Source organism: Molossus molossus, unplaced genomic scaffold (genome assembly GCF_014108415.1).
Source record: "Molossus molossus isolate mMolMol1 unplaced genomic scaffold, mMolMol1.p scaffold_m16_p_8, whole genome shotgun sequence".
Taxonomy (NCBI): domain Eukaryota; kingdom Metazoa; phylum Chordata; class Mammalia; order Chiroptera; family Molossidae; genus Molossus; species Molossus molossus.
Window position 1 is genome coordinate 21,817,894 of NW_023425402.1, and position 23,342 is coordinate 21,841,235.

At 38.5% G+C, this 23,342-nt stretch overlaps 1 protein-coding gene across 1 annotated transcript in view; it reads right to left on the minus strand.

Annotated features, from left to right (window-relative positions):
* The window catches only part of PKHD1 (PKHD1 ciliary IPT domain containing fibrocystin/polyductin), a 471,475-nt gene that overhangs the window by 30,362 nt on the left and 417,771 nt on the right, over nt 1–23,342 (minus strand). Inside the window, exons 61-62 of the mRNA XM_036248838.1 lie at nt 16,398–16,533; nt 13,990–14,077 (exon numbers count right to left, since the gene is read on the minus strand). Coding sequence (XP_036104731.1) covers nt 13,990–14,077; nt 16,398–16,533 — 224 coding nt within the window. The remainder of the gene's footprint in view (nt 1–13,989; nt 14,078–16,397; nt 16,534–23,342) is intronic.

Here is a 23,342-nt window from a genome sequence, read left to right on the forward strand (position 1 = left end):
ACTTTGCTAAGGAACAGCTGCTACATTTCACTCTGGAAAAGTCACAATGATTGGTATGATGGACAATGAGTTAGGGGACTGGCCTTAAAGTTTATAAATTGGTTGGAAATCTTTAAGGCTGAAAGGTATCCCAAAGATATAACATGCTTAGTATTCACATCTTTCAATTCAATTGCTCAATCCCTTTTGTGAAAACATTGTCATTCCTCATCAATTTCGTAGCGCTAATTAAACTTCATTTTTGAAAACATCTTTTCCTTCATCTCTTCAGAGTCCCAAAATAAATAAAATGCCCAGAAAAAAAAAAAAAGAAAGAAAAGGAAATAAATAAGCCAAGACTAAAATAAATGATAGGCACCCAAGATAAATGCAGTTTATACTCTTTAAAACCTATATGCATCAAAATTATGGTCAATAAACTCTTGCAAACAATGAACTGCAGAGTACAGATGTTCAACATGAAATCATTTGCTGCAGTTTTTCCTTTGACAAACGTCCTTATTGTTCCCATCTTTGGAGGAATACAAAGCAGCATTTAATCGAAATGTGTCCATGGAGCACAGTGAGCCTGCCTCGTAGAACAGCCGCCAAACTGCCTAATGGAAAGTGCTTTAGCTCCAAATGGGTTTGCTTTTGTGTTAAATACCAGCTTGCCTCAGAGATCTCTACAAAGATTCCCATATATATCTATGATATTCTCAGATTTGAAGCATATGCGCGCAAAAGCTGAGGCGGTTGCTGCCAAGTACAGTACATGACTCCAGGGTTCATCATATCTCTGGAATGGTAATTGTAAAATGTACAAATGCCATTGACGGGCTCCCCGATCAAGCTGGTATAGACAGTGTAGTGACTGAGGGAACTTGGACGAGATGGGGTGTTGGGCACGTGCAAAACAGAAATTGATTACATAACTCACCAGGGAAAGCTACCTGAGTATGTTTCCGCAGGGCATATGATTTCTAAAATACCTTTTCAGCCCAAATTCTCTGCCATGCTATCTCTCTCACCGCCAGCTATACACACTAGCAAACTATTACATTATTAATGTTGAGGCTTTATTTCCAAAAAGTATTAACAACATACTTTTTGTACAACTAAGATCTATAATTATCAAAGAATCTGAAAGATTCTTAAATAATAGTCTTTGTGTATATAAATCCGCTCTTTTGTTAATAATCTCTTTTTTACTGAGACAAAAAAACAACAACAACATAAAGTCAAATTGCAGAATAAAATATGTATACCAGATATATAGGTATGGTTTTGTTGTATTTATTTATTTTTTCTTTTCTCCAGGAAATATTGAAAATAAGTTATGTAATCCACCCCAAATGCATTTGGTTTCCTTCTTTCTGAAGTTAAGGAGAAATATTTCATGATTGTTTTAAAATATACTTTCAATCATATGAAATAGGATGTTTTGGCGATGTGGGAACTTTATAAACAGAAAACTACCCAAGATTTCTTCCCTACATCACACACACACACACACACACACACACACACACACACACACAATGTATTCATAGAAGACAACCTCAGCTTGGTTTTCATGCTTTCCCATTAGATCTCCCAAGGAGGATACTGGTGACAATACTGATCCAAGTGAGTCATCTTGCTTAGTGTGAGTTGGTGTTAAATGAATAAAACAGCAAACAGTTTCATATCTTGTTCATTTTGCGTGCTCACAATATAATTCTAAGCTAGTTAGTGATCAGATCCTTGAGATAACTATAAGAAAAATAAAGAAGGATTTGGGGGTTGGTAAGTATAACTAGTAAAGTATGGGGTCTGAGTAAGGTACTGTAAAAAAGTGAGGTATGGAATATGAGTAAGGCAGGGAGTATGAGTGGGCTACCCTTTATGGGTAATATATAAAGGACTATGAGGTATGGAGTGTGACTAAGGCATAGAGTATGAGTGGGTATGAAATATTAGTAAATTATGAAGCATGCGTAACTTAAAAACCATGGGTAACTTGTCTGGCTGGTGTGGCTAAGTTGCTGAGCATCGACCCATGCACCAAGAGATCTCAGGTTCGATTCCTGGTCAGGGCACATGCTCAAGTTGTGGGCTGGATCCCCAGTGGGGGACACACAGGAAGCAGCCAATTGATGTTCTCTGTATTCAATGTTTCTATTTCTCTCTCCTTCTCACTTTCTCTCTCTCTAAAATCAATAAAGAAAAAAAACAACAACTATCGGTAACTGAACTGTACATGCAAAAATGGTTAGAATAGTTTCATGTTCTGTGGATTGTTACAATATTTTTTAAAGAAAAGAATACAGAAAGTAGAAAAGATGGAGGTGGGCAGGACCAGAGGGAGAGTGAGTGCGTGAGAGAGTGAGCTAGTGTGTGAGAGAGAGTTAGTGGACGTGAAGGTGGACGACCAAACTCGTGCAGTGCAGAAATGCGAAGCAGAAGGTTCCTGTGCTGTGGATGGGATCAGCTGGCTACTGTGGTGAGCAGCACTTCAGGGCACATCTCCTTGCACTGCAGGGAGGTCCCACCATTTTGGAAGATCCTGGATCTTCCCTGGGAGGAGGCAGTGGGAACTGCTAGGGCCCAGCAACCTGAGCCCACCAGTGCACTTGGCAAAATTGGACCAGTGGACACCCTGTTTCAACACAGACCAGTGCACAGTAGTGGAGCTGTCAAGGTGCCTATTATGGAAACCGCAAATGGCTGGGAGCCCAGCACCATCCTCCACGGTAGCAGCCCAATCAGAGTTGAGATATACCCTCAGCAACAGACGCTGGAGAGCAGACATTTATCCCCAGGCAACAGAAGCATAGACTAGCAGCAGAGAACCATTCCCAAAAACTACAGCAAAGGCTGAGCAGGGGCTGAACCTCACTGGGCAGCAGCACTCCCCAGCCACCAGCAGTGGGATCTGGGGCTCAATTGGGGCCTGTGCAACGAAGCTGCCCACAGGAGCAGTGGGAAGCCCTGAATCCACAGGGGCCTGTGTGACCCAGCAGCCCACAAGAGCAGTGGGAAGCCAGGGATCCAGAGGGACCTGTGAGAACCAGCGGCCCACAAGAGCAGTACAGAGCCAGGGCTCAAGAGGAGCCAGTGTAGTCGGACTCCTCACAGGTCCCTTGGTACAACCCAGCTGCCCACAAGATTGGTGGGGAACCAGGGCTCCAGTAGGGCCTGTACAACACAGCTCTTCATGGGTACAGCTGGGACCTGGGGCTCAAGAGGGGCCTGTGTGACCCAGCTGCCCAAGGTGTGAGCAGGAAGTGCGGCTCCAGCAGGGCCTAAAAAATACAGCTACAGGTGGCACCAGTGACCAGCAGGGAACACAGTTTCAAAAGGGCCCAAGTAATCCAGCAGTAGCACCTACAAGGACACGCCAATACCAGCCCCAGTAGTCAATCCTCCAAGATCCACAGCAGGTAAGAGGCCACACGCAACAGAACAGTCTGGGAGGCACAGTAGCCTTATTTGATATACAGTGAGCTGCCTATACATCAAAACATCCCTCATGGGTCTAGAACTACCAGACGGCTAAAATGGGGAGACAAAGAAACAACACCCAAAGGGAAGAAAAAGAGGAATCACTAGAAAAGGAACTATAAGAAATGGAAGAAAGCAACTTGTCACATAAAGAATTCAAAGCAATGATTTTAAGGGTGCTCAAACAATCTGGTGAGAACTATGAGCAACTTAATAAGAATTATAAAGAACTCACTGGGAACTACTTCAGCTTAAAAAATAGGTGGAAGATATGCATAAAAATCAAGAGGTAATAAAGAATGACATAGCTGTTACGAAAAATACCTTAGAAGGGTTCAATAGTTGATTCGAAGAAGCTGAAGACCAAATCAGTGACTTAAAAGACAAAGTAGAGAAAAATACCCAAATAGAGTAGCAAATGGAAAAAAGTTTAAAAAGCAGGAGGAGAGTTTAAGGGAGCTGTGGGGCAATACAAAACATAACAACATTCACATTATAGGAATACCGGAAGAAGAATCAGAGAAAGGAATAGAGAACCTGTTTGAAGAAATAATGACAGAAAACTTTCCTAAACTGGTGAAGGAAAAACTCACACAAGTCCAGGAAACACTGAGAGTCCTCAGAAAGATGAAACCCAGAAGACCCACAGCAAGACACATCATAATAAAAATGGCAAACATTAAAGACAAAGAAAGAATCTCAAAGGAAGCAAGAGAGAGAGACAGAAAGTTACCTACAAAAGAGCTCCCATTAGACTGTTAGCTGATTTCTCAGTAGAAACACTGCCGGCCAGAAGGGAGTGGCATGAAATGTACAAAGTAATGCAAGGCAAGGGTCTGAATCCAAGACTACTCTATCCAGCAAGGCTATCATTCAAAATTGAAGAAGAAATTAAAAGCTTCATGGATTAAAAAATTTAAAAAAGCTAAAGGAATTTACCATCACTAAACCAGCACTGCAAGAAATACTGAAGGGACTGTTGGAAAGAGAGAGAGAGAGAGAGAGAGAGAGAGAGAGAGAGAAACATAGGCATAAAATTAAAATGGCAACTAATAACTATCTATCAATAATTACCTTAAATGTAAATGGCTTAAATGCTCCAATCAAAAGACATAAGGTAGCTGATTGGATAAGAAAATATAACCCATATATATGCTGTCTACAAAAGACCCACCTCACAACAAAAAACTCACACAGGATAAAAGTGAAGGAATGAAAATAAATTTTCCAAGCAAATGGAAATGGAAAAAAAGCTGGTGTAGCAATACTCATATCCGACAAGATGGACTTCAAAACGAGGGCCATAATAAGAGACAGAGAAGGTCACTACATAATATTAAAAGGATCAATTCAACAAGAAGATATAACACTGCTAAACATATACGCACCAAATACAAGAGCACCAAAATATATTAAAAAACTTCTGGAGGACTTCAAGGTTGAGACCAATAGCAATACAATTATAGTGGGTGACTTTAACACACCACTGACATCATTGGCTAGATCTTCTAGAAAAAATATTAACAAGGACATAGAGTCCTTACAAGACGAACTAGATCAGTTGGACTTCACTGATATTTACAGAGTATTTCACCCCAAAGCTACAGAATATACATTGTTCTTAAGTGCACATTGGACATTCTCAAAGAGAGACCACATGTTAGGAGACAAAGCAAGTCTCTACAAATTCAAGAAGATTGAAATTATATCAAGCACCTTCTCAGATCACAGTGGCATGAAACTAGAACTTAATTACAATAAAAACACACAAAAACATTCAAAAATGTGGAGGCTAAATAGCATGTTATTAAGCAACAAATGGGATACTAACGAGATCAAGGAAGAAATTAAAAACTTCCTGGAAACCAATGAAAATGAGCACAAAATCTATGGGACACAGTGAAAGCAGTCCTGTGAGGGAAGCTCATAGCACTACAGGCCTACCTCAAGAAACAAGAAAAAATCCTTACTGATTTCTAACCCTACAACTTAAAGAACTAAAAAGTAAACAAAAAGAAAAACCCAGAGCTAGTAGAAGGAAGGAAATAGTACAGGTCAGAGCAGAAATAAATAACATGGAGATCAAAAAAGCAATTCAAAAGATCAAGGAAACAAAAAGCTGGCTCTTTGAAAACATAAACAAGATCGATAGACCTTTAGCCAAACTCACACAGAAATAAAAGAGAGAGAAACCAAATAAACAAAATCAGAAACTAAAGAGGAGAAGTAATAGCTGACAACACAGAAATACAACGAATTGTTAGAATATACTATGAACAACTATACGCCAACAAGTTGGACAATCTAGGAGAAATGGACAGATTTCTAGAAACACATAGCCTCCCAAAACTGAACCAGGAAGAGATAGAAAACTTGAACAGGACAATAACAACAAAGGAAATTGAAGATGTAATAAAGAAACTCCCAGCAAACTGACCTGGCCAGTTTGGCTCAGCAGTTGGAGCACTATAGGCCTGTAGTGCAAACCAGAGAATCCCGGGTTCGGTTTCTGCTAGGGGCACATACCAAAAAATAAATAAATAAATAAACTCCCAGCAAACAAAAACCGAGGCCTGGATGGCTTCATGAGAGAGTTTTATTGAACATTCAAAGAAGAGCTAATACCCATTCTCCTCAAACTATTCCAAAAAATTCAAGAAGACGAAACACTTCCAAACTCATTTTATGAGGCCAGCATAATCCTAATTCCAAAACCAGATAAAGACACTACAAAGAAAAAAAAACTACAGACCAATATCCCTGATGAACACAGATGCCAAAATCCTTAACAAAATATTAGCAAATCGAATCCAGCAATACATCAAAAAAAATTATTCATCATGACCTAGTGGAATTCATCCCAGTGATGCAAGGATGATACAATATTCGCAAATTAATAAATGTGATACATCACATTAACAAAATGAAAGATAAAAACCATATGATCATATCAATAGATGCTGAAAAAGCATTCAACAAAATCCAGCTTCCATTTCTGATGAAAATGTTCACCAATGTGGTAATAGAGGGATCATATCTCAACATAATAAAAGCCATATATGTAAAACCTACAGCCAACATCATACTCAATGGGCAAAAACTAAAAGCTTTCTGCTTAAGAACAGGAACAAGACAAGGATACCCACTTTTGCCACTCTTATTTAACATAGTACTGGAAGTCTTAGCCACAGCAATTAGAAACAAAGGAAAAATAAAAGGGATCCAAATTGGAAAGGAGGAAGTGAAACTTTTTTTATTTGCAGATGACATAATATTGTACATAGAAAACCCTAAAGACTCCATCAGAAATCTATTAGAGTTAATAAATGAATTTGGCAAAGTTGCAGGATACAAAATTAATGTCAAGAAATTGACAGTATTCTTATACACCAATAAGGAAGTCACAGAAAGAGAAACTAAAAAAACAATCGCATTTACCATTGCAGAAAAAAAATTAAGATACCTAGGAATAAACTTAACCAAAGAAATAAAGGACCTATTCACAGAAAACTACAGGTCATTGAAAAAAGAAATAGAGAAAGATATAAAAAAGTGAAAGCACATACCTTGTTCATGGATTGAAAAAATTAACATGATTAAAATGTCCATACTACCCAAAGCAATCTATAAATTCAATGCAATCCCCATCAAAATACCAACATATTTTACAGAACTAGAACAAGCACTCCAAAAGTTTATATGGAACCAAAAAAAAAACACAAAACAAAACCCTGAATAGCCACAACAATCTTGAAAAAAAAGAACAAAGTAGGAGGGATCACATTGCCAGAGATCAGGTTATACTACAAAGCCACTGTAATCAAAACAGCCTGATACTGGCACAAGAACAGACAGATGGATCAATGGAACAGAACAGAGAACCCAGAAATTGACACAATACAATATGCTCAATTGATATTTGACAAAGGTGGCAAGAGCATACAGTGGAGTAAAGACAGTCTCTTCAATAAATGGTGTTGGGAAAATTGGACAGTTACTTGCAAAAAAAGTTAAACCACCAACTTACTCCATACATAAGAATAAAGTAAAAATGGATAAAAGACTTAAATATAACTCGTGAATCCATAAAAATTCTAGAAGAAAATGTAGGCAACAAGATCTCAGACATCATACAGAGCACAATTTTCATGATACTACACCTACGGCAAGAAAAACAAAGGAAAAAATGAGCACATGGCACTATATCAAATTAAAAAGCTTCTGCACAGCAAAAGAAACAATCATCAAAATGGAAAGGAAACCCACTATATGGGAGACCATAATTGCCAATGATGTATCAGATAAGGGGTTAATTTCAAAATACATAGAGTACTCATACAACTCAACAAAAGAAGACAAAGAACCTAATTAAAAAATGGGCAGAGGAACTAAATAGACAGCTCTCCAAAAAAAAACATACAAATGGCCAAGAGACATATGAAAAAAATGCTCAATGTCACTAATCATCAGAGAAATGCAAATTAAAACAACTATGAGGTATCACTTCACAACTGTTAGAATGGCCACCATCAACAAATCACCAAACAACGTGTTGGCGAGGGTGTGGAGAAAAGGGAACTCTAGTACACTGCTGGTGGGAATGCGGACTGGTGCAGCCACTATGGAAAACACTATGGTGTTACCTCAAAAAATTAAAAATTGAAGTGCCATTTGATCCAGTGATCCCACTTTTAGGAATATACCCTAAGAAGCCTGAAACAACAATAAAAAAAAAATACATGTACCCCCCCAGTTTATAGAAGCACTATTTACAATAGCTAAAATCTGGAATCAGCCCAAATGTTCATCAGTAGACGAATGGATAAAAAAGCAGTGATACATATACACAATGGAGTACTATGCAGCTGTAAGAAGGAAAGATCTCTTATCCCTTGAGATGGCATAGAGGGACCTGAAGAGTATTATGCTAAGCAAAACAAGCCAAGTGGAGAAAGACAACTATCACAGGATCTCACTTATTTGTGGAATATAATGAACTAAACAAACTGATGAACAAAATTGACCCAGAGACATAGAGGTAAAGTACAGACTGACAAACCCCAGAAAAGGGGGTTTTGGGAGAGAAGAGATAAACTACAGAACTTATCGGCAAGTATGCATGGCCAATGGACATAGACAACAAAGCTAGGGAAGGGGCGGGAGGAATGGGGAGGAGCCCGTCAATGGGGGAAAAAGGGAAACATCTATGACAAAAACAAATTAATAAAACTAATTTTAAAAAAAAGAAAAGAAAAGAATACCGGTAAGGCATAGAGTATGAATGAGGTGCCGGATATGAAGAGTTATAGAGTACAGGTATGGGTATTGGTATGGACTGAATGTTTATATCCCTGCAAAATTCCAGTGGTGGAACCTAATCTCCAATGTGATGGAATTTGCAGTGGGGGCCTTTGGGAAGTGATTAAGTCATCAGGGCAAAACCCTCACGATTGCAGTTAAGTACCCTTTTAAAAGAGATCCCTTTGGCCACATGAAGACATAGTGAGAAGATGGCTGTCTATGAACAAGAAAGTGGGCCCTTCCCAGGAATGGAATTTGCTGGAGGCTTCATATTGTGTTCCTCAGGCTCCAGAACTGTGAGAAATGCATGTCTTCATTTATAAGCCCTCCCGTTTATGATATTCTGTTATTCAGAAGAATGAAAAGACAAAGATGGATATAGAGTGAGGGTAAGGTATGGAGTGTGTGTATTGTTTGGAGATAAATCATAGAATATGGGAAATATATGGAGTAGAGGGTAGGAGTAGGTGTGTTTCAGTAGTCAGGTGAGGGTGACTGATATACGTATGTATTACTAGAACATGAAAAAAACCTGAAAATTGATATTTTTGATGCTGCTATATTAAGATCAGAATTACTATTATATCTCATATATTGAAGATCAAAATGCCAGCAACAGCTAAGTAGCATTGAACAATGGACAGAATGAGCTCATCAATATAGACAGTTTAAAATTACCTCATAATGCAATTTTGAATGTTTAATTTTCACATTAGCCAACCTTGGATAGCTTTGTTTAATTACCTTACTTTCTTAATAATGTGGCCTGTTTCTGCAAATGTGTACAGGAAATATTTTGGGCTATCCTCTTTCCTTGAGATTTTATTCCCAAGGAGTTTCAGATTTAATTGCTTAGGTAAAAAAATCACCAATAAGAGCCAAATATGAGTCAGCAATATGGCTATAACTTTCACCAAAGTGAGTAAAATACTGATTGTATGAGTGGAAGTGTAGAAAATATGGAAAGTCTATGCAGTGATTCTCATAAAATAAGAAGCAGTATCAGAGCATTCAAAATTGGATTATGCTCATCAGAGAGATGCAAATTAAAACAACAATGAGGTATCACCTCACACCTGTCAGAATGGCCGCCATCAACAAATCATCAAACAACAAGTGTTGGCAAAGGTGTGGAGAAAAGGGGACTCTAGTACACTGCTGGTGGGAATGCAGACTGGTGCATCCACTATGGAAAACAATATAGTGTCACCTCAAAAATTTAAAAATTGAACTTCCATTTGACCCAGTGACCCCACTTCTAGGAATATACCCTAAGAAGCCTAAACACCAATCAGAAAGAATATATGTACCCCCATGTTTGTAGCAGCACTATTTACAATAGCTAAGATCTGGAAACAGCCCGTGTCCATCAGTAGATGAATGGATAAAAAAGCAGTGGTACATATACACAATGGAGTACTATGCAGCTGTAAGAAAGAAAGATCTCTTATCCCTTGAGACGACATGGAGGGACCTGGTAAGTATCATCCTAAGTGAAACAAGCCAAACAGAGAAAGACAAGTTTCATATGATCTCACTTATTTGTGGAACACAATGAACATAACAGTCTGAGGAATGGGGTAGTCCCAGAGACGCGGAAGTGGGGTACAGACTGACAATCCCCAGAAGAGGGGATGGTGGGGGAGATAAGCCACAGAACTTATATGCATGTATGCATGAACAGTGAACATGGACAACGAAGCTGGGGACAGGGCAGGGAGGCAGGTGCAGGGGGGTATCAGAGGGGGGGGGGGGGAGAAACATCTGTAACAAAAATTAATTAATAAAAAATAAATTAATTAAAAAATTGGATTATGCAAAGAGAAAGTGGACAGGTGATGAGGAGAGTAATAAGACTATGGAAGTTTGGGAGAACATTATTTTTGTCCACAGGCTGAAAAACTTTGATTTCTGAATAAGTAAGTAGGTAGAGTAGAAAATGTATAGGTCAAAATAGTTGAGAGGCAACTTGAAAAGAGATAGCAGTCAAATTTACAGCTCCAATAAGAACACAATAGAATGAAACAAAACAAGCTTTAAATAAGAGTTTTAACTAAATATTTAATCATGAAATCTTGATTACCTCCTCAAGAAAATTTTAAAAAGAGGCTAGATCTGTGGTAAGTTCTGTATTCTGGAATTGAGGAGGTATAGCTTAGCACAAAAACAAAAACTGTAAGCTAAATATTAAACTGATTTTCTTTTTAATCCAGGGCTTTATTAAAAATTATGTTGAATGAAAATTCATTTTCTTAGACACTTTATCATAATAATTTTATCTTTCCTTTTTGAGACAGGTAACACAGAATAAAAAAAAAATATTCTTAGGAGAAGCAGTTGTTATATTTCAGACAATAGAAATAATTTATGCTAAAATAAATGCAATTAACAGGAGAGGCAAGATTTAGTATTTCTATAATGGACATATTCCTATAAATTTTATGTTATTTATGTATTTTTTTATCCTCACCCAAGGACATTTTTTTTGCATCTATCTTCAGATAGAGTAGGAGGGAGAGAAGGAGGAAGATAGAAAGAGAAACATTGATGTGAGAGAGACACATCGACTGGTTTCCACCTGTACGACACCAATCGGGGCCGGGGACCAACTGCAACCAAGGTACATGCCCTCAATCAGAATCCACGACTCATTTGTCTGTGGGCTGACACTAACCACTGCTCAGGGCTCATTTCATATATTTGACAGGAGCCATGTGAATAAGCTTAGACTCATAGCCTGGGTAGAGCAAGAAATAACTGTAAATTCATGGCCTTTCCTGGGAATCCAGCAATTTTGATGATAGGCTAATGTTTGAACTGGTAGGTGAGTCATTTACAAGCTTGGAAAAAAATATTAGACAATCCAAAACCAACAGAAATGTCTTAACTGGTTCATGGAGTGCATAAGAAATCTAATAAACTATTTTTTTTAAGTTATCAATACATTCTCTAATTTTGCTTTTGTTGCCTATGCTTTTGATGTCATATTTATGAAATCATTGCCAACACTAATGTTGAGAAGATTTTCTTTTATGTTTTCTTCTAGGAGTTTTATAGTTTCGGGTCTTATATTTAAGACTTTAATCCCTTTGAATTGATTTTTTTCTGTATGGTGTAAAACAAGATCCAACTTTATTATTTTGCATGTAGATATCCTGTTTCCCCAACACCTTCTGTTGAAGAGAGACCATCCTCTCCCCATGTGTATTCTTGGCTCACTTGTTGAATAGCAGTTGACTATATGTACATAGACTTATTTCTGGGATCTCTGCTATATTCCATTGGTTATGCAAGTACTGTTTTATTTACTATAGTTTTATAATATATTTTGAAAATCAGACATGTGATGCCTTCATTTCGGTTTTTCTTTATAACTTTTTTTTTTTGGCTAGTTGGGATGTTTTTGTGGTTCCATATAAATTTTATGATTTTAAAAGTATTTCTATACAAAATGTTTTTGGGATTTTGATAAAGATTACATTGAATCTGTAGATCATCTTTTGGTATACTAGACATCTTAAACAAAATTAGACAAGTGAGGTAAAATCAAACTAAATTTTTTTTTTCATAGCAAAGAAAACAATAAACAGAGTGAAAAGGAAAACTACAGAATGGGAGAAAATATTTGCAAGCCATATTTCTGATAAGGGTTAATTTCCAAAATATATAAGGAACTCCTACAAATTAGTAGCAAAGAAACAAGCAAACAAGTACCTAATTAAAAACAGATTAAGATTTTCCCTGGCTGGTGTCGCTCAGTGGTTACAGCATTGGTCCATGGATCAAAGGGTCACAGATTCAATTACCAGTCAAGGGTACATACCTGGGTTGCAGGTTAAAGCCCCGGCACAAGATGTGTCAGGAGGCAACCAGTCAATGTGTCTCTCTCACATCTATGTTTCTCTCTCTCTCTCTCTCTCTCTCTCTCTCTCTCTCTCTCTTTCTCTCTCTCTGTCCCCTCCCTTCCACTCATTTTAAAAATCAATGAAAAAATATCCTTGGGTGAGGATTAACAAAAACAAAGATTAAGACTTGAATAGACATTCCTCCAAAGATGATTTACGAATGGCTAACAGATATATGCAAAGATACACAACATCACTCATTATCAGGAAAATGCAAATCAAAGTCATAAGAGATATCACCTTATACCTATTAACATGGTTATTATCAAAATACCAAAAGACAACAAGTATTGGTGAGGGTGTGGAAAAACTAGAGCTCTTGTACACTGTTAGGGAGAATGTAAAATGGTACAGCTGCTATGGAAAACACTCTGGAGGTTCCTCACAAAATTAAAAATAGAAATATGATCCTAGAAATATGATCCAGCAAACCCACTTCTGGGTACTTATGCAAAGTAATTGAAATCAGGGTCTCAAAGAGATAGCTGTACCCCATGTTCACTGCAGTGCTATTCATACTCACCAAGATATGGAAACATTGTAAATGCCAATAGGCAGATGAATAGATAAAGAAAGTGTGACATACACAGACAATGGAATATTATTCAGCCTTTAAAAACAAGAAACTCTAAAATAGCTGACGAGTTAGATGAACCTTGAGGACATTATGCCAGGGAAATAAGACAGTTTCAGAGGGACAAATATCGTATTATTTCATCTATAGGAGGTATCTAAAATATTCAAACTCATAGAAGCAAAAGATAAAATGATAGATTTTTGATTTTCACATGCACAGGGAAATAAATGAAGCTAAGCAATGGTACTGGCACTGCGCAGGAAGGTAACATAAAACCAAGAAAGGTGGAGAGGGAAGAATGAACTTGAGGGTCTGCTCTGGGCCAGGTGCTTAGTATTTATCATCACATTTATTCTTCCTATCATTGACAGTCAATGTTTCTCCATAGAAACCACCTTGTGCAGGTGACTTCCTCCCTGGGTCAGTCTATGATACTATACCAAAGAATCATTTGTCTCAGGGGACATGCTCTTCTCCTTACACCATATTGGGATATAGGTATGACAAAATACTCCTTCGTCATGCAAAGAAAGGGAGAGGAGGAGGTAGTTCCTTAAGCACCTACTACTAGCAAAAACTTTCTTTTCACACATACTAGCATTGCCGGCTAGGGACAAAGGATGTCTTTTAAATTACCGAAGATACTGAGTATTACTGGCCTTGCTATGAATTTCTAGTGGTTGCAAACATTTCCTGTGTAGATGCCATAACCATGGGTCTCTGAATGTCACAGGTACTTACCTTTCAGCACTGAATCTGATGTCCCTTCCAGGGAAACAGAAATGGCCCAAGGCTCTGATGGCAGCCCCAAGGATTCTACTCTTCGATTCTAAAAATAAAAAAATAAAAAAGGAAAAGTGAGATTCGGAAGAGAATTTTGTGAATTCTATCTAAAAAGGGAATAGAATTCAGAATTGAATCTTTCATAATGCATACATTCAGTACAAATAAGCAAAGGAAGGAAAATGATAAATACGTATTTTCTTTCTCGTGTTAAGAATATGTCACCATTAGCATATGGAGAGAAGAGATGGAAAATTATTGCAGAAAAAGTTGGGGCAGGGAAGTGAAGAAGAAAAGGGAAAACCAAGTTTGTAGAGGAGGCGAGTGGCATTATGTGCTGGTGGTAAATAAGGAAGGCAGGGTCAAGGGTAGACAGCAGGGCAGACTTGGGCGAGTGCCAGACTAGATCAAAAATGACAGCCATACAAGTATGAACCTCAGTCCCATGGCTTTTGTCCTTCTGCACACAAGTCAGGAGATCATTTTAAAAATAGAGAGTGGAGCCCTGGCTGGTTTGGTTCAGTGGTTAGAGTGTCGGCCCATGGACCAAAGAGTTGAGGGTTTGATTCCGGTCAAGGGCACATACCTTAGTTGCTCTTCAGTCCCCGGCCCTGGTCAGGGTCGTGCAGTCGGCAACCAGTTGATGTGTCTCTCTTATGTTGATGTTTCTTTCTCTCTCTTCCTCCCACTCTATCTGAAGATAAATGGAAAAATATCCTCAGGTGAGGATTTTAAAAAATAAATAAATAAAAATAAAGAGTGGAAAGAATATTTAATTCTTATTTCACTTTGTTTTTCTCCATGACTTTAGTGAATGCAGAAAAGATAAAATGGAATCAGAGGGCATGGCCACTGAATTAAAATTAAGCACTGAACCCTCTTATTAATGATTTACTTAAGCACATATAAGAGAAAGCACGTAGCAGATATGTTGTATGTACCGTACATCGCCTAGGGCAAGAGAAACAAAGGGAAAAATAAACACACGGGGTTACATCAAGCTAAAAACCTTCTTCACAGCAAAAGAAACAGGCACCAAAACAAAAAGAGAACACACTGTATAGGAGAGCAAAATTGCCAATGGTAAGGGGTTCATTTTTAAAATATATAAATTACTCATACAACTCAACAAAAGGAAAAGAAACAATCTAATTAAAAAATGGGCAGAGGACCTGAACAGACATTTCTCCAAACAGGACATACAAATAGCCAAGAAACATGAAAAAATGCTCAAACTCACTAATCATCAGAAAGGTACAAATTAAAATAATAATGAGGTATCACCTCACACCTGGTGGAATGGCAGCCATCAATAAATCATCAAGCAAAAAATGCTGGCGAGGGTGTGGAGAAAAGGGGACTCTAGTACACTGCTGGTGGGAATGCAGACTGGTGCAGTCACTATGAAAAACACTGGAATTTCCTCAAAAAATTAAAAATGGAACTGCCATTTGACCCAGTGATCCCACTTCTAGGAATATACCCCAAAAAACCTGAAACACCAATCAGAAAATATATATGCACCCCTGTGTTCCTAGCAGAGTTATTTACAATAGCTAAGATCTAGAAACAGCCCAAGTGACCATCAGTAGATGCGTGGATAAAAAAGCTGTGGTACATATATACAATGGAATACTATGCAGCTGTAAGAAGAGAAGATCTCTTATCCTTTGAGACGACATGAAGGGAGCTGAAGAGTGTTATGTTAAGTGAAATAAGCCAGCCTGAGAAAGACAAGTATCACCTGATCTCACTTATATGTGACACCTAATGAACAAAATAAACTGACAAACAAAATAAATCCAGAGACATGCAAGTAAGGAACAGACTGACAAACCTCAGAGGAAGGGGATGTGCAGCGGGGGGGAGGGGGGGGGGGATAAACCAAAGAACTTATATGCATATATGCCTAACACATTGACGTAGATTCAGTGGAGATGAGGGGGCCAGAGCCTGGCGGAGGGGGTCAATGGGAGAAGGGAGGGACATTTGTAATACTTTCAACAATACAGATAAAATTTTAAAAAATTTTAATAAAAATAAAAACACATAAAACTATAATTCGATGTGATGGCACCAATTCCTTCATAAGCATATAAAATTACTTCTTCAGATATAGAGAAAACTCTTTGGGAAGGCAAGATTTCTGAGAAGATATGAGAGTCCTACTTCAACAGTTTGCTTGGGGAAGAAAAGCATCTGAATTATATTTACCCTGATTCAAATTCTGGACATCCATACAAAGCGGAGGACAGCAGGCAGCACATGTCTCCCGGGGGCACTCTGCAAGTGTGTATCATGACGATGGAATCTACACTGCGCACATGCTTCCCAGCCTTAAAGAGTGTTACCCGCGAACAAGTTACCTGCTTATCCAGGAAAACGAGTTGTGGCTGTACTGGAAGTTCCCTCCCCACTTCTCCGTCTGAAGGCTGGACTAGGACTGAAAGAGCATAGGGCCGAATATATATCAAGTTCCCAGTTTCAAAACTGCTTGTATTTCTGGCACATGTAAAACAAAATGAGACACATCCATAAGACCACACATATCACCTTCGTAGCTATTTGCCGTAATACACTATCACCGGTGAAAACATTTGCCTTTGCATCCAGAAACTTAACAATACACTTTGCAGTGAACAGTACCTTCTAACTGAAGAATGATTATAACTTTATTTAACATGTAAAGGATGGACTGGGTGTGAGGGGAGAAGGCAGAAGCACAAATTATGAACTTAGATTTTTATCACAGTTTATTAATGACAGCCCCAAAAAAGCCTCAGTGAGGGAATTTACCAGACTCTAACACTTAGACGGTAAGAATGTGTTCAGTAGTATGCTATTGAACCAGCTCTTTCCCCAAAGACCCTGATTCACAGGGTCCTCCAGTTTCCATGCATGAGTGATTTCGCCACATCTGACTCTGGTACCAAGGTGACATCACCGAAATCTGGGTGGAGATGCCTGAGAGCAAAGCCCCAACTCAGTGTGGTTTGACATGGAATAGCTCCTTCGGTCCTCACAACAACCCTTCCATATTTATACTCTCCACAGCGTGCTTCCACTAAATAGGTTTAATAACTGTGGAATTAATTGATTGATTTTAATTGAATGAAGCCCTTAGGGGGAATAATACTCATCCTTAATATATGCCGAGTACTACCTATGTACCAGGTACTATTCTAAGCTTTCCTTGTCTAAACTCACTGCACCTTTAAAAAGACATTATGAGGTAGGTACTCTTGTTTACACATGAAGAAACCGAGGCCCAAAATGGCTAAAGTAACCTGCAAAAGGTCTTAAAGCAGTAAGAGCTTGACCAAGGTCTAGAGCAGTCAACCAATGAGCTACATTGTTTCTCACCCCTTTCAAGCACATGAATTACTGATGTCACTTAGCAATAAAGTGGAATAAATAAAATAAAGTGGTTATATAACTCATGATATAACTCATGATACCTCAAAACATAATTTTGATGACTGAAATAGTTTTATTAAAAGAACATTATAGATTATATATCTACTGCCCCATTAAGTCTATTATTCATTATACATCATAGGCATGTAACAGGTTTTTAACAATTAAATGGAAATATATAGACAGACATCATATATCACATATATCACCCTAATATAGAGCATCCTGTGGTTACTTGTCTTCAATACAACTTGGCTCAGTTCTAACAAAAAAAGATTTGATTTATTTTTAAAAAGGAGGTTATCCTGACATCAAATAAATGCTTGAATCAAATACTTTATTCTCAAGCTTTTATTTATTTATTGTTATTTTGTGAGGAGAAAAGGATAAAGTATTTATTTAACATGGAAGGTGCATGTCAGGTAAAGGTCACAATTAGTCCTAAAAAGAGGAAATACAATGGATCACAAACTATGAAGTTTCTGAAGGAAGCAACTCCCGTCTCCCCTGAGAATCCTGAGAAATGGGGCTGAGTAGTCCCAAGAAGCCCCTTTGATCATTTACCAGCTAAGGCTCTGACCTCTGCTACAATTGCTCACTGGGAGTTCAACATACAATAGCCCAATCATCATTTATCAGTTTGCTGAACCTGAGTGGGTAAGGGTCCCTTTTAACTTTTTTAAAGGGAATAATTTAAAACATATTTTAAAAATCCACGCTATTCATTCTATCTTTCTATAGGTCTGAGGTTATTGTAAAATTCTAACATTGTTACCAGATCCTATTTCTCCCCTAACTTAGTTCTTAACTGCTTTCTGATGCGGGACCGGATTCTGGCTAGCAGCATGGGCTGAAGAAACTGAAAGTCTCTATCAAAGATCCTGACGTAAGTACCTTGATGTCTCGAGATGGAAGGACAGGAAACAGCTGCCTGAACACCCGCTGAAAGGCCTGCCCCTGACACACTTTAAAGTTTATTGTGAGCAAACATCTCCTATTAAATGTAAACAGCATCTCACTGGAGGTCAGAGACTTGCTGCTACAGCATATCCCAAGGTAATACCACTTTAAGCTCCACATAAACTCTTAAGCAGTTTCTATCCTAAAACCTGACCGTAGGTGGTACAGTTTTTTACGATATGTTATAATAGTGCAATAAATCTGTTAGCTTAAAATCGAATCTCCGTGGCCTTTTAGAGAAATCATCATTAAATGCAGGGTCCTGTTAATGATGCCATCGAAGTGAAATTGTTTAATCTGCTAAGGGGGTGAAAGGTCACCAAATGAATTTTTTATAATACATCAACTTGACACGCAATAGGGAAAACTGTAATAGATAAAAGCAAAGGAAAAGGGCACTGTCTTCTTCTGATAGGTCAATAGCAGCCAAGAGAGTCACTCATCCACTTTCCTTTCACGATGGGGCTCCTTTTGCATTTAATATGGACACCCAATTAATACCTCAGCACCACAGACAACCTCATTTTAGGTGACTTATAGCAATTTCTCCCCCTTCCCTGAAATGAAAGTGATCACAATACATCATAGCATTGTGCGAATTAACGTTAATTGATTCAAGTTACCAAGCAATGATGGGCCACTTATATAATCTAGGCGTTATTGGGTGCTAGAAGGGATGGAGGGAAGATTAGATTCCAGTGTCCGTTGCTGTGACGACGGGAGTCACCTGACGCCTTGTTAGACAGTTGTAAGGTTCTATTGCTGGCCCCAGTGGGGTCGTCAGTAAACTGGAGTGATGTCCAAACATCATTATATGCTGCTCCGATATTAAAGCAAAGGGATTAGCAACTTATTGCAAGCAACCTGGATTTGTCATTGTGCTGTCCTTATCCAATTTCCAACCACTAATGTGACTGTAGCCTGCGGGCAGAAAGACCTACAGCCAAACTTTAAAAAATGGGGGAGGAAAGTTCCCTCCAATCCTCCCAGTTCTCACCACTACTTAACAGCTTCCAATACCTGGTCAAGTATGTGAAAGAATTTTTTTCCCTTTAATGCTAAGTGCAATCTAAAAGAAAGACAGAGAGAATATAGAAAAGTCCAAGTTCAGAAATCACCACTATTCATTTCAACCCTTGCTTTTCAATTTGCCAGATCCAAACTGCTTACCCTGTAAAGGAGGGGGGTGGTATTTCTACCTGCATGGCAAAACCAATAAACAAATAAATAAATCCTATTGATGAAAGCTGGCTCTGGGCAATACCTATTGGGGGAATATGGGCAGACTAGAGATACTTCCTCTCTTTGCCTCCTCAAAAGGAACCTCCCATAGAAGGAACCTGTTTTATTTAAGTGTTTCAAGGTGTCCTGAGCACTTTCAACCATTTTTTAAATTTAAATTGGCTAGATAGGGAAGAATCTGGATGTGACAGGAGAGGACTTGAATCTAAAGGGGTATGCAAGATTCTGTAGGCTGGAAGAAGAAAGTAAACCCTCCAGTCAATTTAGTTTCACAAACTTACGTTCATCCTTCTACTACGTACAAATATTGTTCTAGGCACTGTGAGTTATGCACCAATAAATAAACACCATGACCTCTGTATATCTGGAATGTCCTTTTATATGAATGACTTTACTGGTAACTTTCAGAATTGACACATACCATTTGACTTATACAGTAGTCCTCCCTTAAACACAGGGGATACGTTCCAAGACCCCCTGTGGATGCCTGAAATCAGGGATAGTACCAATCTCTTTATGCACGAGCGTGCGCGCACACACACACACACCTTTTGGGCATTATGAAGTAAAATGAGGGTTACTTGAACACAAGCATTGCAATACCGAGACAGTCGCTCTGATAACCTAGAAGGCTACTACTAATGGCTGGTGGTGTGTACAGGGTGGATACACTGGACACAGGGTAGTTCGTGTCCCGGGCGGGATGAGGTGGGACAGTGTGAGATTCCATTGCGCTACTAAAACGGCACACATTTTAAAACTTATGAATTATTTCTGGAATTTTCTATTAAATATTTTTGGACCATGATTGACCTCAAGTAACTGAAACCTCTGAAAACCAAACCACGAATAAGAGGGGACTACTGTATTTCATAGTCTATATGCTCCCTATCAAACCTAGCCAGATGCCCTTAGCTGTGCGAACTCCTAAGAGAGAACAAATGTCTTACGGCCCCCCTGTTTACTTCCTGTGCTGTAGCATAGTGGGTCCAGATCTGGCACACTGTAAGCACCCAATGCATAGTACTACAGTAACATCACTCTGCTCTTAGGTCATGAAACACCTCTGGAAAGCTACCGCCTCTTTGCCGGGCTAATTTCATGTTTTGGTACACTCCTCAGTTGGTGTGCTTACTGTGATGCTCTAACACTTATTATTAAACTCTGGAGGTTCTTTGGAATTGTTCAGTTCAAACTGAGATTTGAGGAACCCTATGTGGAGGCTGCAGTGTGCAAGGAGTATGTACAGACACAGAATAAACATAGCACATCTCCCTACAAGGTCAATTCAGAGGTCAAAACCTAAGTCTTTTAGTTGGTACATCATTTAAAATAAGCCGGCCAGAGTAGCTCTCTGATTGAGCATCAGTCCAGGCACCAAGAGGTTGCTGGTTCAATTCCCAGTCAGGGCACGTGCCCAGGTTATGGACCTGATCCCCAGTGGCGGGCATGCAGGGGGCAGCCAATCAATCTTCTCTCTCATCGATGTTTCTATTTCTCTCTTTCCTTTCCTCTCTCTCTTAAATCAATAAAAAATATATATTTTAAAAAATTAAAATAATATTTCATAATAAAATCTAGCATAAAAATCTTATCTTAAGAGAAGCTCTGAACACGTTTTTAAGATAATACATAAAATATTCAAAGTTTCCCATCTGTATTAGGGTAGCAGTCAAAGTCTGACCAGGAAAACAGAAATCACTCAAGATTTTTACGATGAAAGAGAGATTTCATATACAAAATGGGTTACACAGGAATATTAGAATGGTAGAGAAGCCAAACAGGTTACATGTCAGTATTTGCACCTAGTACTTAATGATCATTTATTGTGTATGGCACTGAACTCTGGTACTCTTGGGATATAATAGTAAGTTAAAGCCTTGACCACCTAATAAATATTATAAATATAAAAATATACTCATCAATTTTACAAAAAACTAAATTAATAGTTAAGCAGGTTAATAGTGAATCAGTAATATCTTTGTAACAGATACAGAATAATGAGATTTAATACAAAATTCTTATTAAATACTTGTGTACTTTTTTTTTTTTTTTTTTTCCTACCCATTAATTTTAAAATCTCTAGATTTCCATAGGAGCTATACAATTCTTGGACATAATAGCTGTTCAATTAATGTTGGGGAACTATAAAACATTAAAATGTAAGCTTTCATAAGCCTTTATTATATTTATCTACAACTTCAGCATCTGCACAAACAAACATAAATTACTTGATTTTAAGGTAGTGTGGTTCAATTTGGAAATTAGAAGTACATGTAGGGGGTGGAAACTGTTGGGTGCAGATATGTTAACAGCAGCAATAGATTACAATTAACTTCTTGTTCATTAGGAAAACAGCAGAAAAAAATACGCAGGAGTAGAATCAAAGATTCAGTGGTCTGGGGCTGTTGAGTACAAGAACAATGGTCCCTAAGGGCATCACTTCAGAAACAGGGCTGTAGAATAAATGATGGCTTTGATAATGGCCATGAATCATCAATAAAAATGTGAATGATGGACATTATTTCCCATTTAATATGGCTGGATAATATGTGTGTGTGTGTTTTTAAGTTTAAGAGATGAAAGCTTTTTAAAACTATAGTGATAAGAGAGGCAATTTTTACTTTAGTGGAAATTTTGCTTATGCAGAGTATCTCATTTTCCCACAAAGCCACATATATGAAATACCGTTATGACAATTTTGCCATCCACCTAAATCAACAAAGCGGGGAATTTATATTGTGGTGAAAAGAAGAAATGGTGCAGAAGCATCCATTGACGGCTAGGCTGTGGTTTTGCCACAAGGGAGGAAAGAGATAAGCTGGCCAATAGAGGAATCTCTTCCCAGATGAAAATCCTGCTAGTTTTGGGAAGAATGGCCTCTCTTGTTGAAAGGAAGATTTTGCTCTTGCATACTCCAAATGGCTATTTCCTAGAAAGCAGGTGCCCAGGGGGCATGGAGAGGTTACAGGAGAAGATGCTAACCGTGAATGAGAGCCAGTAGGCTCATCTCACTAATCGTCTCTCCTAGTTTTCTTTTCTGTTCCAAGGCAGCTTCATAGTGGGCTCCTGACACAGAACAAGAAAACTTAAAAGGCTATTCATACGATGGGTGCAAACACATACAGGTCCACACTCCCACAGTGTCACACTCACACTTGCTACATCTGTTTTCAGGGCCCGTGGTTTGGGGTAATGTCATAGAGAAGGAACTTTATGTGAGACAGCATATTAGTTTTCCATTGCTGCAGAACAAATCACCGTAAATTTAGTGGCCTAAAGTAACACAAAGGTATTATCTCCCGGTTGTGGGTTGAGAGTCCAGACAGGCGTGGCTACGTTGAATGCTTGGCGGAGACTTTCAGGAAGGAAACACTTGGGAATGCATGCAGATGGCTGCAGAGCTGTTTCCTTGTGGCTGTCGAACTGAGGTCCCTCTCTTCTTGCTGTCTATTAGCCAATGTTCACTCTGTATTCATGGAATCCACCTGCTTTTTTCTCAGGTGGTTCCTTCTATCTTAAAGTAGTGACCTTTCAAGTCCTCTCACACAGCGAATCTCTTTGCCTTCCTTTCCTGCCTTCTTATTTTCCACAGCAGGAGAAAGCTCTCCTCTCTTAAGGGGTCACATGTTTAATTGGGTCCACCTACATCGTCCTGAATAGTCTCTACTTAAGGGAAACTGTGCTGAGTA